The sequence below is a fragment of the Anthonomus grandis genome, chromosome 4 (assembly GCF_022605725.1).
Source record: "Anthonomus grandis grandis chromosome 4, icAntGran1.3, whole genome shotgun sequence".
Classification (NCBI taxonomy): Eukaryota; Metazoa; Arthropoda; class Insecta; order Coleoptera; family Curculionidae; genus Anthonomus; species Anthonomus grandis.
The window spans coordinates 4,567,792-4,586,124 of record NC_065549.1 but is presented as its reverse complement, the minus strand read 5'-3'; the positions used below and the strand labels follow the sequence as shown (position 1 = coordinate 4,586,124).

The 18,333-nt window shown below is 28.1% G+C and overlaps 1 protein-coding gene across 5 annotated transcripts in view; it reads right to left on the bottom strand.

Annotated features, from left to right (window-relative positions):
* LOC126734834 (high affinity cAMP-specific and IBMX-insensitive 3',5'-cyclic phosphodiesterase 8) overlaps window positions 1–18,333 on the bottom strand; it is a 108,683-nt gene that overhangs the window by 47,789 nt on the left and 42,561 nt on the right. The window contains exons 2-3 of one of the 5 annotated variants that reach the window (XM_050438603.1): window positions 15,913–16,156; window positions 2,223–2,293 (exon numbers count right to left, since the gene is read on the bottom strand). In XM_050438603.1, coding sequence (XP_050294560.1) covers window positions 2,223–2,293; window positions 15,913–16,042 — 201 coding nt within the window. In that variant the 5' untranslated portion in view covers window positions 16,043–16,156. Of the gene's footprint in view, window positions 1–1,560; window positions 1,897–2,222; window positions 2,294–15,912; window positions 16,256–18,333 lie in introns of those variants that run through there. The other 4 variants (XM_050438602.1, XM_050438601.1, XM_050438600.1 and 1 more) reach the window with 4 other exon arrangements.

Here is an 18,333-nt window from a genome sequence, read left to right as displayed (position 1 = left end):
TCGTAATGTGTCTAATTATACCAGAAAAACATCATTCTATTCCGATTTTTTTCTACTCTTTAGACTGAGATAGGGATATATAAAGGGGAATTCGATTTTTCCACCTATTTTCTATATATTCATTTTATTTTCTAAATAGTGTTGCAAACTCCTGGAAATAGTGTTTTTCTTCCGTAATGTGTCTAATTATACCCAAAAAACATCATTCTATTCCGATTCTCTTCTAGTCCTTAGACTGAGAGAGGGATATGTAAATGAAAATTCGATTTTTCCACTTATTTTCTATATATTCATTTTATTTTCTAAATAGTGTTGCAATCTCCTGGAAATAGTGTTTTTCTCTCGTAATGTGTCTAATTATACCCGAAAAACATCATTCTATTCCGATTCTCTTCTAGTCTTTAGACTGAGAGACGGATATATAAATGGGAATTCGATTTTTCCACTTATTTTCTATATATTCATTTTATTTTCTAAATAGTGTTGCAATCTCCTGGAAATAGTGTTTTTTTTCCGTAGTGTGTCTAATTATACCCGAAAAACATCATTTTATTCCGATTTTCTTCTAGTCTTTAGACTGAGATAAGGATATATAAATGGGAATTCGTTTTTCCACTTATTTTCTATATATTCATTTTATTTTCTAAATAGTGTTGCAATCTCCTGGAAATAGTGTTTTTCTCCCGTAATGTGTCTAATTATACCCGAAAAACATGATTCTATTCCGATTCTCTTCTAGTCTTTAGACTGAGAGAGGGATATATAAATGGGAATTCGATTTTTCCACTTATTTTCTATATATTCATTTTATTTTCTAAATAGTGTTGCAAACTCCTGGAAATAGTGTTTTTCTTCCGTAATGTGTCTAATTATACCCGAAAAACATCATTCTATTCCGATTCTTTTCTAGTCTTTAGACTGAGATAGGGATATATAAAGGGGAATTCGATTTTTCCACTTATTTTCTATATAATAATTTTATTTTCTAAATAGTGTTGCAATCTCCTGGAAATAGTGTTTTTCTCCCGTAATGTGACTAATTATACCCGAAAAACATCATTTTATTCCGATTCTCTTCTAGTCTTTAGACTGGGATAGGGATATATAAAGGGGAATTCGATTTTTTCACTTATTTTCTATAAAATTATTTTATTTTCTAAATACTCTTGGGATCACCTGGAAATAGTATTTTTCTCGCTTAATGTATCTAATTATACCCAAAAAACATCATTTTTTTTTATCATTCATTTCATCATTCTTTTAATTTTCAGATTGAGATAAAGATACACAAATGAGAATTTCACTTTTCCACCTCTCTTCTATATCATCGTTTAAACTTATTTTACACAATAAAAATTCGATTTTTTTTTCTTTTTAAATCTTAATTCTATTTTGCATACACAAGCAAGAAACTCAAGATTTTTCATTTGCTCTAGCAATGTATTACACCTCAAAGACACACTCGGCAACCTCAAAACCCGACATAAAAAAAGCAAAACTACCCCATAAAATCCGCTGTTTCACCCTAAAAATCCCGCATCAAATCCACCGAAAATTTACCTTGACACCATTCTTGGCCGCCTTTAAAATCGACGAGGACACACTGGACGGAAGCCTCCTGGAAGAAACCGAAGAACTACCGGGATCGCTCTCGAACTGAATCGTACGTCTCTGGTACCGACCCTCACGTAAAAACTCCCCCGGAAACTCCGCGATTTTCGCCCGATTTTCGCGATTTTCTACCCGTTTGTTGCAACAAGAGCGGAAACAAAACCACCCGCACCTGCTCGCCTCCTCCTCCGCCTCCTCACGCTCGTACAGAGGCGCACTCGCCAAATTACTCACTAAAATCGGACTCCCGCAGTGCTCGCAGGTCGACATCTTCGCAGGAAATAAACAAATAAAAAAAAATTCAATCGAATATTTGTTACCGTCATACGTAAAAAAAAAAAAATAATATAGATTTGTCCCTTATCTAATAATGCGATGGCGATAAGAGAGTGTCGGGTGTATGATTAAATACGTATAGTGCGCCCGATAAGTTTGACAACGTCGGGTTATTACACTATTTCGGTTGTAAATATGCGAAAAAATCTCGTGAAATGATTGAAGGTGATAGTAAGAGAAAAATATAGTTCCGAAGTGATCCAGAGAGTAATAGACGAATGAGAGAGGGGGTATAAATTATAAAATAATCATTTATGGGTGTTTAAAATACTCACGCTGATATCGAGCGGCTCTTCTTCGGGGGTTAAGGCCAGAGAACTCTTCCTATGGTGTAGGACCCCACGTTCTGAAATAAAACAAAAATAAACTGTATTTTTCGATTTTGAAGCAAAAGCTTTTTTTTTCAAAATATGCTCCGAATTCAACATTTTTTTTCTGGTTAAATACCATTCGAAAACTAGTAAAAAAGCTTTATGACAAAATTTTCTACGATTTATACGAGTGCCACAATATGAAGAGAAAGATTGGGTCCCATAAGAATTCATGTTTGGGGATAAGAAAACCAGGTTTCTTCGTGGATTTTTTTGATTTTATTTTTGTGAGCCAATAGTAATAAGATATAAAAAGAATTGACAGGAGGAGAATAAGGAATCAAAGGAACAATAAGCGAATTGAATCGAAGCTATAGAAGCCGAGATATAAAAACTGTTTTTTCCCACAGTACCATTTTTTTCCCTAAAATAATTATTGGCAAATTTTATTGTAAGCCCTACACTAGCAATTTTCAGTAGAAAAACCCAATAAAAAAAAATTTTTTTTTGGTCGAAATCCAAAAGGGGAATCGATCGGCCCACGAAAAGTTTCTAAAAAATGATTTTTATTTTTTATAAATTAACTGTAACTCTGACAACTTTTTGTTTCAAATAAAAGCTCTCAGGAATATTACGAGGTATCCGTATATCAAAATGAATCGGTTCTACCTATTATAGAATCGGAGAAAATTGAAAAAAACTGTAAAACATAAATATCGAATTGTCAAGAGCCCTATAGAAAAATTTCAATTTTTTATTTTTCTATCTGGCACTACTTTAGAGCACCATTAAAAAAAGATTATTAACGATTTGACTCTAAAATGAACGGAAAACCTATTTCTTGGCATTTTTCGATTTTCGAACAAAATCCGAGGTCAAAATGACCATTTTTTCAAAATATGCTCCGAATTCAAAATTTCTTTTTTCTGCTTAAAGACGATTAAAAAAGTAGTAAAAAAGCTTCATGACAAATTTTTCCATGATTCATACGAGTGCCACAATCTAAAGAGAGAGATCAGGTCCCATAAGAAACTATGTATTGGGATAGGACAAATGGGTTTGTTTTTTTTCTTTATTTTAATTTATTAACTTATTGAATAGAAGCTATAAAAGCCGCGATATCAATAATATAGTAAAAAAATACAAAAACTATTAATATAAATTTATTATCCATTTAGCAACCTCCACTAAAAGAACCCTAACTAAAATAAAACTATTATTGCTGTTATTTTTTTTCAGATATTTATACCTTGCCCTAACCTTTATGCTACTTTTACTAATATTATAAATATTATCTTTCTTGTAAATGTCCTTAAGCCTTAAAACACCCTGTATATTACTGTTACAATAATTATAAATAATATTTTACTTATAAATGCACTAAAACTTTAAAACACCGTGTATATTACTATTACTATTTGTGGGGGTGAGTGCAATACATTTATGAAAAAAAAAAGAGATAATAAAAATGAATAACTATAAACCATGAAAAGTGCGAAATAGAGAAACGCCATTTTCGCGCGTTTCAGCCGGGAAATTCAACCGGGGAACTACGAAATGGGAAAACGTCGAAGGGTGTTCAAATATGCGCAATTTAAATTGCGATTTGACAGGTTGAACGCGACCAGACCGGAGGAGGGAAATATAGTGCCCGATTGACTGGAAAACTGACTAGGAAACTCTTGTATTTTCTGGAAAATTGGTATTTTAAGAGTAAAAAATTTTAAAATTTTTGTTTTTGTTGTTTTTTGTTGCCACAAGCTATAAAATGTCTTATAAGAAGTGTAAATTTGCTGTTTTTGGCGCCAGTACACAATCAAATTCCACACAACTTTTCCGTAACAAAAAACATGCATAATTCAACAAGAAGTGCATATCACATTAGGAATATATTACATTTATTATATACTATAACACATTACCTAACAATATTATTAAATATTTTAAGTCTTTGCAAATTTCAGGAGGAATTAAATTGTTAGATTTTGGCCCTACGAAATCGATAAATAGTCTTTTTCAGATATCAGTTTTATACAGGGTACTTGGATTCTTTACGCTGAATGTTTAAAATGCAAATCACTTAAAAACTGATAGACTTACATGAAATAAACAGGAGTATCTTTTTTATTCAAAATTGAACTGCTTTTTAGATTTTCTAGTCGTTTTAGCCATAACTGATTAGGAAAAAAACATATGTTATAATTTACCTACGCAACAGGGTGCAACTAATGCCCTGTATAAATAATGCTAAATTCACCACAAAACTCGTAAGTTTCATGTCAAAACACATAAAGTCGCCAATTTTCAAGACGATACTGCTTAAAATCACAAAATTATTCAGAAATTAAAATTCCAACTTTAAATACCCTGTAACTCGTAAACCTGCAACATTTGGATAAGACAACAAGCTCGATCGTCATATTTTGGTGTGTAGTATCTCTAGTTCAGAGACTGCTCATTCTTAATGAATCACCCTGTATACAAACGAGCAAACATTTTGTATGTAAAGTCGACCTATATTACGGATCTCATAATTATGTAACAATTCAGTTGAGTATAGTTTATTTTTTTTCATAAATTACAGACAACTTTCAAATATTAAATATTCAATTTCTATGTACCACCCAATACTATAATACAACATGATAGCAACCACTTTACCAAAGATTTTTAAAATATAGGTAGACATAATTTATTACCCAATATCTCTCAAAGCACATAGCATTTATATGAATCAAATTACGAATTTTATCGCAAGGGTAATCAATTTGATCACTCAATTTTACCTTTTGATCCCAATGGACTTATTGAAAATTCTAAATTATTTAATGAAATTATTAGAATGAAATATGGATTCAACTACCTGGAATTATTAAAAAAAGACTTTAATTGCTTAGGACGAATTATTTAATAACTACTTAAAGAAAAACAAGGAATTGCTTCAAATACCTGGAAGAAATAAATGGGGATTTTAACTTCAACTGTCTAGAAGTATTTAAAATAAGTTAAACTTTAAGTGCTTCAAAGAAATTGACGTTTTTCCGAATACATATTTGAAAGAAATAAAACATTGCTTTAACTGTCGGGAATTAAGAACTCTTGAAAGAAATATGGCTTAAACTGCTTAAAATAAATTAAGAAAAAAGTTCCAAATACCTGGAAGGAATGAAAAATCTAACTGCCTGGATGTTAAGGAATAATTAGCCCAGTCGTATATACTTACACAACTGGCATATTTTTCTTTTGAGTGCCGAAATACCCATAAATGTATATATTATAACAAAAATTCATAGGCGAAGGCTTCTCGAAATTATTTAATAATCTTATTTGTTTCAGAAATTTCTTCCTTAGTGGTTTGACAGTATTTTATTAAAAAGTAGAGCATAACACATTCTTTACTTGTCCAAATCCCTTACACAACAAACTTTTCAATTCTTCCCTTTGAATAATAGAGTGATATCATCTGCAAAACTAACTCATCAAGCTTAATCAATGAGTTAATATGAATAAGGAAAAGAATTGGACCTTGAAGTTTTTAGGTGATCTTTGATACATATTTCTAGTACTTTTGAAAGGTTGTTTAATAGGCTGATTGGTCAAGAGTTTTCAATATTTGCTGTAGGTTCTTTTTATGTATTGGTGTGACAATTGATTGTTTAAAGTACTCTCGCTCCAAAACTCTTGCATTCGACTAATATTTGGCATTCGCAGGAGAAATCGCATTTCCCATAAACTTCATTGCTCATTCTCACTCAATTGCTCATTCTTTAACATTTTTTTAATAAAATTTTAGTATATCGTAGTCCACCCTATTTCTATCAAAAAATAACTTTTAGAAATGATATACACCATTTAAATTTAAGAAGAAATACTATTCTCATTCCGAGACATAAAACACAGTTATTTAAACGATCATTTTCTTACAATTTTGCTTATCAAATAAATTTTTTAAATTTTGATCCGGACCGATTATCAATTTCTTGTAATACTTTTCGTAATAGGATGATTGTACATCTTCAGCAGGGTATATAATTTAGGTATAATTTAGGTTCTTCTTTTTTAACTTTTTGAATAGTTGTTTTCTTGAGTAATTTATTACAATTTTTGGTATTGGGATCATTTTATTTATTTATTTACTGTCTGTAATAATTTTTCTATTTTTTGTTATTTAACAAAAAATTTAACTTGTTTTTAGGGTGTTAGCAATGTGTATTGTTTTGCTTGATGTTAAACTGTCAAATTTAGAATTTAGAACTTTTATATGTAGGTTTAATAGGTATACGATTAAAGAAAAAGCTGTATTTAATCAGTTATTAATTAAGCAAGCGTTACTGTTCAGAGACCAGAATCTGCCATGGCGGAATTCTGAATTTGTAGGCCTTTTATTTGCTTGAATTTATTACTAGATTTTGTAAACTTATATTTTTTTTCTTTCTATGCAAATAAAAAATTATTATTATTATTATTATTATATTTTGGAATTGCGCCAGTAGTAAATATAAGAGGTAACCTTTAAAGTTGAAATATGTTTAATGGTTTCATTCTTGTTAACAGAGTTTCTTTCATCTAAATTATTCCTATATTTATAAAAAAAGAGTTACAATAGTTGGCTATACTTACATAAAAATGAATATTATATACTATAACCAGTATATGGTAAATTGTTACAGGATATTTATAGAATGAATATTTCTTTAAAAAAATATATATTTATTAGGTTTGATTGCATATAGGTAATATTGGAAATTATATAGGTTTCTCATTTAAGCTCGTGGCATTATATAAAACTATTATCTAGAAAATTAGAACAATAAACATGATAAACTGATGGTGGCCTAAGGACGAAACGTCCTGAGTGGAAAATGTCTGTTTTTTGTCAAAATTTTGAATGTTTCAATTAGTAATTGAGATAAAATTGAATTTTTTAGTTTTTTTTTACGACAATTTTCTATAATTATTAAGTAAAAATGAATACTCCAGGCTTTACTAAATATGAACTTAAAAATGAAAAAAAAAACAATTTCTGACCAAAATTTTAAAAATTTTAATCAATAATTGAAGAAATTTAATTTAAATTATTTTTATCACCATAACTACTAATATACTATGACTCTTTAGTGAGGATTGATAATATAAATGCCAAAAAACAGAAAATTTTAATTTTTTATTAAAATTTTAATTTTTTACCACAATGTTATTATAGCAATCGATATGCATATGACCCTTAAAAAAGGCAAAAAAATATAAAAAATTTGCACCAAATTTTAGATTTTTTTTTTCAATAATTGACAAAAATTCAACATTTAGATTAGATTTTACCACAATTTTCTATTATTGAGTGGTAATAACTGATACTCCAATTAGTCCAGGAAAAATAGAAAATATCGGTTTGTTGTCAAATTTTGATATTTTAAAACAGTTTTAAATAAATATTAAATGTTGTTTTTTTTAAATATTAATTTTCTATGACTCTTAAAAACACCATCACGATATTTTAAATGTCAACATAATTTGTTTTTATTTATTATTTTTTTTATTTTTGGTTAAAATTGATACTCGAAAATGCCAAAAAAAGAGAAATTTAATTTTTTTTTTGCTAGAAATTGGGAAATTTTCCAATTTTTTGCAAACATTTTGATCTTTTTTACAATAATTATATTGAGACTAATAATTGTACCTAAAAAATAGATATTAATTTTTTACCATAATTTTCCATGACTATTAACTAAAAATGAGATCATTGATTTGATATTTACCAAAAATTTTATTTTTTATTACAGTCTGAGATCAATAATTATGCCTAAATATAAGAGTTTTTTTTTTGTTCAAAATTTAACTTATCTATAATATTCATAAAAAATTAAAAGTGAAGATTGATTCTTCAAATGCCTTAATAATAAGAAAACTTTGATTTTTTTCTAACCTCAATATACAAAATATGAATCGAAAAATGAGAAATTTTTTGGCAAAATTTTGAATTTTTATAATATTTATGTCTAAAAATGATAAATATTTTATCTGTAATTATCTTTTTGTTTTTAAATATTATTTCGCTAACAAAATATTCAATAATTATTAAAATTAAAAATTGATATTGCAAATTCAAAAAATTATATTAATTAAAATAAAATTGTAAAAAATAATGGTTTTCTTTAACCGAAATTTAGATTTTTAGCCACAAATTTCCACGATTAATATTGAGTCTTAGGTCAACATTATTAACAACAATAGTCATTTTTGCAAAAATGTTGTTTTTTTGCTATAATTTCCAATAGCTAATAAATGCCGGAGTTTTTTAAAGAATGTGAAACCACTAAAAGCCTTAAAAGCATGTATTTTCATTAAAAAATAATGGGAATTTTTGATATGGTCGAATTGTGCATCAAAAATGTATTTTCCTATGTCCAATTTATGTACATACCTGTTTAATTCGTTTTGTTCTGAATGTGTATTAGCGGTTAGTATCAGACACATGTATATTTATTAATTCATATTTTACTCTTATTGGCAATTTTATTATATTTGTAGACATTTGCGAATGTAATGGAAAATATGCCCATACTGGTCTTAAAACATCTGGGATCTTCATTTATTTTTATAATTAGATTAGGTATTTTAAATTTACTAACAGGCTCTGGATTATATTATGAGGAAACAAAATTAAATCATAAATATAAGGGGACCAAATCAATTTAATATCACACTAAGAAAGTTTTATTTAAGACATAGTACATTATTTCACCTAGTTGGATATTGTAGTTATTTAAAGGGATTTTAGGAGATAAACAGCTTGTCAGATTCGTTAACTGAATATTGGTACCCCAAATGTCAAAAACCTTAAAAGATAATGATTTTTTGTCCTAAGTGCCTAAAATTTTACGTTTTTTACAGCCTAAGATCAATAAATACATTAAAAAATGAGAAACTCATTAATATCGATCCGAGGGTATTCGGCACAAGCCCCATATATGTATGCACAATATAGTATCAACTGATTAATTAAAAATAAAGCAATTATTAGAACGTTTTATAATTAAGACCGAAGGTTATCACAAAAAGCACATTATCCAAATTCACCGTGACGTATAAAATAATCGTAATAAATATTCTTAATAATCAAAAAAGCCCATATAAAGGCAATCAATAATTATGAGGATCATTACCGCGATTTTTATTGTTGTTCTCATACGGGCAAAAGGACGCGAAAATGTTCGCAAATCAATCAGGCGGTGACAGACGCGGTGTTTAACCAGAATATATTGCCGCGGAGAGAGCAAGAACAAAACAAAAAAAAAAGAAGAAAAAGAAAAAAGAATCGCGAATCAATTTTGCTATTAAATCACTTGTAATCTCCGGGGCGCAATCACGTAAGTAGTACGGTCGATCTCGAGATAAAATTGAGAAACGAGTGTTTTGAAAATAGCCATAATTTAAACACTAAGATGGATTTTTGAAATTTTGACCTTAAATTGCCCAATTAAAATGATTAAATAGCTATTTCAGGATTTTCTAAAATAGTATCAGGAGTAAAGAAAAAAAACATCACACATTTTGGAGATGTGATTTTTGTCAAAAAAAAAATAATGAAGCATCAGAGTTACACACAAAGAAATGGTTGCAGTATCTCAATGAAAATAAAAATGTTTAAATATTTAAAAAATATTACAGTAAAAAGAATAAACTTAAACTTAACAAAACCAAAAAAATACATAAAAATAAAATGATAAAAAAATAAAATGAACTATAATACTAACACAAATTTTCTCAGGAACCACTTGAAAAGTAACAGAGCATGTTTAAAAATGAACAAATACACATTAAACATAACACTTTGTTTTACAGGAAACATATTAAACACTTACATTTAGTACGCGTATCTCAGTTACCCCTTAATATCTGTCGCATCATTTGAGTTATCTTATACTGTAATCAATTGTATAATCAAGTAGTACAAATATAAAATTGAAAATGTGGAAGCGCGATAAAATTGTTAAAATCCTTTATGGGTTTTCTAACAGATTTCTTTACTTGGTCGTCAACTTTGATGACACTGTCTTAGATATAAGTCTTTGAAAACCCTATCAAAGCCCTGTGTTATGATAGGATCATATGACATTGCAACGAAAGTTTGCTTATTTTCATCATTTTGAAATGTGATCGAGTTTTTAAGATTAAGTTAAAACTTTTTTTTTAATCAGCTTATCATTAATCCTATTATCATAACTATTGTCTCCAATAATTGTTTAAAATGTTTCTTTTTCTTTATTAAATCAGTTACTACTACTAGAGGAAATGAGACCAAACGATGTATCAAGAAACGCAGGCTAGCAATTTTATGATGAAAACAATAGTTAGAGTCTTTAGTTCTGTATCTAAAAGTATTTGTTTCTTTTTTATAAATATCAAATTCTTACCAATTATTATTTCTAATGAGAAGAGTATCTAGGAATAAAAATTAAATATTTGTTTTTTGTTCGAAGGTTCAGACATTTAATGGATGGAAAACGATTATTAAGTTGTTCTACAAAATTATCAATATTGCATTTTGCTTTTGTTGGATTGAAATGTATTTAATTCATTAACCCAAAACGATTCATGAAGAGCTCTGCTAGAAAGGAAGAGAGGCAATTATCCATGTCTGTACCCCTAAATTGTTCATAATATGAACTGTTGTATTGATTTTTTGTTATTTACTAGTACTTTTTCATAAATAGGCACCGTATTGCGTTGCCTATTTATAAGAAATAAATATTGCGGTATTTACTTTCCGAACAGGGCTAACAGTCGGTAATTTCCATGATTTTGGAAAGACACCACTACTGATTGAATTGTTAATAACATCTAAAAGACGATGTTTTGAGATGTCAGTTATGCCAACACCGCTATTATTAAGGTTTTTATATTACTTCTTTGATTTTGGGCAATGTTCATTTTTCAAAATGACTAAATATTTCATTATGCACTGTGGTTCCAATATAAAAGGGAATGACATTTTGTGGATGTGGTAAATTCTTTGTTATACCATCAATGACAAAATATTTATTAAATCCATCAACTATGTCTGCTTCTTTTATGATTATTTCTGTTTCGAACCTGATTTTATCTGGCAATATTTGCATTTGTCCAGGTGAGTTTTAAGGTTATTTCACATTCTTTTGGGTTCCTTTTATTTAAATCTAATAAGTCTAGTGAATAAACATTGAGAAATTACTTTAATCCATTACTTTCTGGTAAAAGCATCTAATGCTTAAGGGATTAGCAATTGCTTACGTATGTACGTAGGTATTACATATGTACAAGGCATATAGACTTGCAAGCATATATAAATATTTAGGAATTGATAGATTTTAGTTTAGTTTTGGGTTTCTATTCAGCATAATTTAGTAGGAGGAATTAAAAACTTTAATATTTTGAAAAAGAAGCAGTTTGTGAAAATTATGACTGACTCAAGTGGAAGTGAGAAAACCATGATGAGAAAGAAAAGAACAAGCTGTTGTTTGTGCATCAATTAAAAGAACATAACATAATTCTTATTCAATCTTAAGTGTCTCAAATTAAACTAGAAAAAGAAAAAGTTTTAGTACCAAAATATAATGACATTTTAAATTTTTAACAAGTTACTTACAACGAAGCAGTTACCAAAAAATAGAACAATTAAAAACAATTATTTATTGAAATGTCGGATATACATAAGAATCCGTAGGTTTTTTTAAACAACAAAATACATTATTCAGGTGCTGCGTCTCTTTGACCATCAGACCCCCCGCAAGTTCAGAAGAACTTACTATTTCTGCAAAAAAAATTAAGATGTCACAAAATTTGAAAACTTAAGAAACAAAAAAAATATCCACTACTGAGTTACAGCGATTAGTTCTTTAGGAGCGGTTGAAATTATATAATTAAGAGACAGATACATAATGATGATATATCTATGCCAAACAGTACTTTTTCGGAGCAAAGAATGTATTACGGCTTATAATTAATAATAATGAAAATTCGATTTACTGATTCAAAAATTCAAAAATAGTTTATTTAATAATAAAAGTAAAAACAAATTACTAAATAAATAAACAGTTAGAGCACATTCACAGTCTTATGACATTGCTTAACTATGGAAAAAAAGACATCTACTAAGGCATCTAACTAGTGCGCCAGCGCGTAGCTTTTCTTCGCCATTCGGTCTATTCGGTAATTTTTATCTTAAGTAACTCTATTAATTAACCTGTACCAATCAATGTAAAAAAAATTAAATTATAAAATCAGCAAAAACTAAACCACAACAAAGTATAAATAAAATAACTACAAAAGAACATATGTACACAATTAAAATAGTACTTATTAAAGAGGAACGTAAAATCTTGTCTAAAATATTTGGTATCGACACAAGCAAAAAAGGTTTTTATGTTCCAAAGCTCGATTTTAATATTGTATAATCAAAGTTGAAAATAAAGACTTTACGGCTTTTTTAAACTTTGCTCTAAGTTCATTATTTATTTTTACATCGATAGAAAGCATATGAGAAATGCACTTTTGAGAGACCCTATTAGATTTTTTTGGTATATCAGCTATTATCTGTTTTATTTATCTAGTTTCGTACATCTCTCTGTTAAGCAATTTTAATTTGTGAGGGTACTTTGAAGCATAGTATAAGAGTCTGGTTGTATAAAGTTGCCTTACCCTAAGAACACTAAACTCTTGAACTCTTGTGCATGCCGTTTTTTATATAAAATGGTTTTTATACACAACTTTTATGCTTTCTTCATGCTACTTAATGCAGTTTTACGATCGATTTAATTTGAGTTTAGGTCTAGTATGAAAAAATCATAAAATACGAATTTCAGTTAAAAATATTTCAGAATTTTATATTTTGTTTCTTTTTATTTAATGATGCTGAAAAATACTTTTTTTTATTGGGTACGTAGAAATAATATAAGTATGTACTAGTTTTACTGATAGATAGAGATTTTGTTGCTTACAAGATAATTTAAAAAGCCTTTCAGTCACTATTTGCCTTTTTTTGTTGGCCTAACTGACGAATTGAATTTCTAGTTTAATTGAAATTTGTTAACAGGTCAGTTTCAGCATCAGTTAAACATTTAGCTATGATATAAATAGCAACGCAGGAAAGTATTGACGATGGTAATTTTTCTAATTTATGCCGAATTTTATATTGTAGGAGTACTTGCTTTTAACTGTCCAAAAAATCTTTTAAGTATTATTACTCGTTCCCGAGAAAAAGCGCTATTAAATTTTTTTTGCTCTGGGGTTGCTGAATTTCTCCAGGCAGTCATAATCCAAGGGGTTACTAATAAGAGTACACATTCTTCGATACTATTATTATATGAAAAAGCCTTACCTAAAAGCAGTTTTTATTTTATTGAAATTTATTTTTCTTTTTAATTTGTATTCTTGCCAATTATTTTCACTTCTAATCATAACAGCCCTTTTAAATCCTAAAAAAATATCCATAAACAAAAGCCAAGACTTTTGAAATTTTGAACTTAACTTGCTTAATTAAAATTATTTGACGCGTATTTCAGTTTTTTTACAATAAAATATACAGGTAGTCGAAAAAAAACGCGTTTTCTAGGATAGGTAATATTTTCTCAAATAATCTTAACAAACCAGCCCATAACTCAAAGGCCAAAAGACATTTACTCTTGAAAGGTTGAAAACCTAAATTGCTCAATTAAAATAATGTCATTCCGTATACAGGGTTCGTAGCTAAATTGACTGTACTATATAGTCAGTCATAATATACCGAATCCGTCTTTAAATTGTCGGTAAATCGGCGGCGAACGGCCTCGCCGACTCGCACCAAAACGAGATCGCGCGATTTATTTAACGGCCCGTTAAAACACGACCGTCATCGACTTTTATGTCGCTTTAATTAGACGGTGTCAAACCGTTAAATTTTTATCGTTTAGTGTTCGATTTTGGGGTGGAAGCGGGATAATCACAACTTCTTCTTAAACACATGACCACCGATGGAACAAAGAAATTTTTTTAAAAATATAATGCAACGTCGCCAACATGTCTAAAATTTCCAAAGGTCCAAATACTTCTTACCTTAAGTGTAATATTCGTAATTAAATTAATGCAAATTGGTTTTTTATGTATAGCAATTTGTTTATAGCAAATATAATAACTCAATTATAAGAAATTTATGAAAAAAATTCTATTGAATATTTAGGGTTCTTAACGGAAATATTTGAGCCTGAAAACTGAGTTTTTGCTGAATTTCATTTTTCAATTATAAAATAAATAATTGATTTTTTTACTCTTTTTAAACATCACATATTGTTTTATTATTTTCTGAGTCTCAATAACAATCAATAAAAAACACATGAAAATCAATGGAACTTGATGTAAAGGTGAATATTACATAAATGAAAAAATGCACGTTCTTTTTATATTTTACAAAGCGTACATAAAAATTAATGTCAAAATCAAGCAACCAAATCTAAGTTAACGTAAGAATCAACGTAAAGTACATGAAATCAAGTAAAAGTCAAGGTCTAAATTCATCGCATACATCTACTGGAAAATTATTATGTAAATTTAAACTGTACTATTCGTTTATATCAAATTAAATCAATATCATGTAAATGTTACAAAACCGCGTAAATTAAAAAATTACGGTTTTTTTTAATTTTACAAGTTTATGTAAATCATTACAAAACCATGTAAATCAACGTCAAAAATTAATTACATAATATAACATAACACGTACGTAACAAAAAAATCAATATAATTAACATAAAAGTCTTTACAGTTATAGAACAATAATTAAATGAATGTAAAAGTTAAGAAATTACGTAAAACTCATAAAATCAAGGGAAAATTAATGTCTAAATTTAAAACTTGGCAATGTTTAAATTGACGTAAAAAATAATTCAATCATTCGAAAATTATTATAAAATTATAAAAAAATCAATGGCAAAATGAATATAAGCAACAACGTAAAGATTACAATGGAAAATTTAACGTTTTTTGTTTACGTAAAAATCAACGCTCAAATCGAAAATTATAACGTAAATGTAAAACTTTACGACGTAAAAATGATGAAATCGCGTTGAAATCAATGTACAAATGATATAAAAATTTAAGAAGAAATCAAAGACTTTTTACAACCTCTGAGTAAATGTAAGCATCAACGAGTAAATAAACGTGAAAAATACGAAATCAGATAAATCCAAATTCTCAGGTTACGTATTGATTAAAGTAATAAAAAAATTAATGTCTTAAAAAAATTAACTTCTTACCTTAAATGTTGTTATTCGTAATTAAATGAATGCGCGATAGAATTTGCATAAAAATGTGCGGCAACGTCGCTAATATTTATACAATTTAAACTATTTGTTACGTTATTTCAAAGTAATGCAGCGTTGCCACAATCCGTACGATATACAACATTCGTACTCAGACCAACGAATTTACGTAAAGAAGTAAAACGTTGCTCATTGAGTAGAAATTATTTGAATAATTCGTAAGAAAAAGTTGTAATGTTTGTGTAAATAGTTAACGCAACATTGCAAATACGCATAAAATTTGCAACTAGTCTTTATATAAACTATATATATTTTATATTATAATGTTAACTCAGTATAAGGTAACATAGGTGAAGAATATCCGTTTGGGTGCATTTTCTTACCAATATTCTCTATAGCTTGCATAGCGGCTACCTCCAAATCGGCCTCGTCATCCTCCTCTTCTTCCTCTTCGACGATATCCTCACTATCGAAAAGTGCGTCCATATCGTCGTTGCTGGTTTTGATAATCATTTTTTTTTTAACACAACAAACGGCATCGGCGCATTTTTACGTAAAAAAATCCCCTTCAGTCAGTACCGGATCATCGTTTATATATTTCTTACTCTCTCCCGCACATTTATTAACCACACGCCAAATGAAAAATAATAAATAAACAGAAGCCACACCTGGTTTGTTAAGGTTTACGATTCGAAAATGTTTATACGTACGTGTATGTGTGTGGATATACATTATTTATAAAGCGGCGAGTTAAGCAATTTATGTGAATGAACTAAATCAATTTTGGGTGGAATTTTAAATTAGTTTGGCGTGTTTTTATACCGGGTGATTTAACAGTAAAATGTAGAATACAATTAAAGTAATAGTAATGCGATACGTATTGTGTTCCTCTTTTTTTTTCAAAAAAAAAATCCACGTCTAGTTAATAACATTATTACGAAACGTATATGCGGTACGTAATGAACTCGTACATCAGTAATTCGTCATTATCTCTGCTTAAAAACCGGTTTCGAATTACTGACGCTGCTGTATCTCCCTTTCATCTCATCAATCATATTTGATGAGGCCCTGATATTACGGCTTCGGGACTATATTAAAATTGATTTTTGATTTTGCCCTCTAGTATAAAAAATTGAAGCTTAGTTATTAGTTTTGATGAAAAAAAAATTCTGGAAATCGGTTTTTTGTGTATGGCAATTTGTTGTGAAAGAGATGCTTTAAATAAAATAGCTCATATAATAACTCAATTATATAAAATATATGAAAAAAATTCTATTGAATATTTGGGGTTTTTAACAGAGATATTTGAGCCTGAAAACTGGGTTTTTGGAAAATTTCATTTTTCAAATATTACATAAATAATTGAATTTTTTACTCATTTTAAGCATCACCATTTTATTATTTTATTATTGTCTGAGTCTGAATAACAATCAAGTCTAAATCAATGTAAAAAACACATGAAAATCAATGGAACTTGATATAAAGCCAAAAATTACATAAACGAAACATCAACGAAAAAATTTTTTTATATTTTACAAAGCGTACGTAAAAATTAATGTTAAAATCAAGCAACCAAATCTAAGTTAACATAAGCATCACCGAGTAAATCAACGTTAAATACATAAAATCAAGTAAAAGTCAAGGTCTAAATTCACCGCTTACATCTACTGGAAAATTATTACGTAAATTTAGGCTTTACTATTCGTTTCAATCAAATTAAATCAATATCATGTAAACGTTACAAAAGCGCGTTAAAAACAATGTAAAAATTACGTAAAAATAAATTAAAAAATTACGGTTTTCTTCAATTTTACACGTTTATGTAAATCATTACAAAACCATGTAAATCAACGTCAAAAATTAAATCTGATCTGATTTTGACGGCTGTGTCGAATCAATGTCTAATTTATAATCTTATATATAATGGCTATGTAAATCAATGTGAAAATTAATTACATGATGTAACATAACACGTACGTAACAATTTAAAAAAAAATCAATTTAATTAACATAAAAGTCTTTACAGTTTAAGAACAATAATTAAATGAATGTAAAAGTTAAGAAATTATGTAAAACTCATCAAATCAAGTGAAAATCAATGTCTAAATTTAAAACTTGGCAACGTTTAATTTGACGTAAAAAAGTAATTAAATAATTCGAAAATTAATATAAAAATTATAAAGAAATCAATGGCAAAATTAACATAAACATCAGCGTAAAGATTTCTATTGTAAGAAAATTTAACGTTTCCTACGTTGATTGAATATTGCGATTGAATATGAATATTATTTATTCCCATATTATCAATCAACGGTTTCTTATTTACGTAAAAATCAACGCTCAAATCGAAAATTATTACGTAAATGTAAAACTTTACGACGTAAAAATGATGAAATCGCGTAAAAATCAATGTACAAATGATATAAAAATTTAAGAACAAATCAACGACTTTTTACAACATTTAAGTAAATGTAAGCATCAACGAGTAAATAAGCGTGAAAAATACGAATTGAAATGAGTCTAAATTCTCAGTTTACATATTGACTAAGTAATGTAAAAATTATAAAAATAATACATAACAATCAACCACTAAATCAATGTAAAAAGTATGAAATGAAGTAAAAAATAAATTTTCAGATTTAAAAGTTTTTTTAAGAATTTTTAAATCAGCGTAAACATAAAAAAATCGCACAGAAATCAATGTAAAAATTACATAAGAATCAATAAAAAAATCAATATTTTTTTTATTTTCCTAGTCAACGTATAAATCAATGTGAAAAATTAAAAATTACATAAAAATCAAT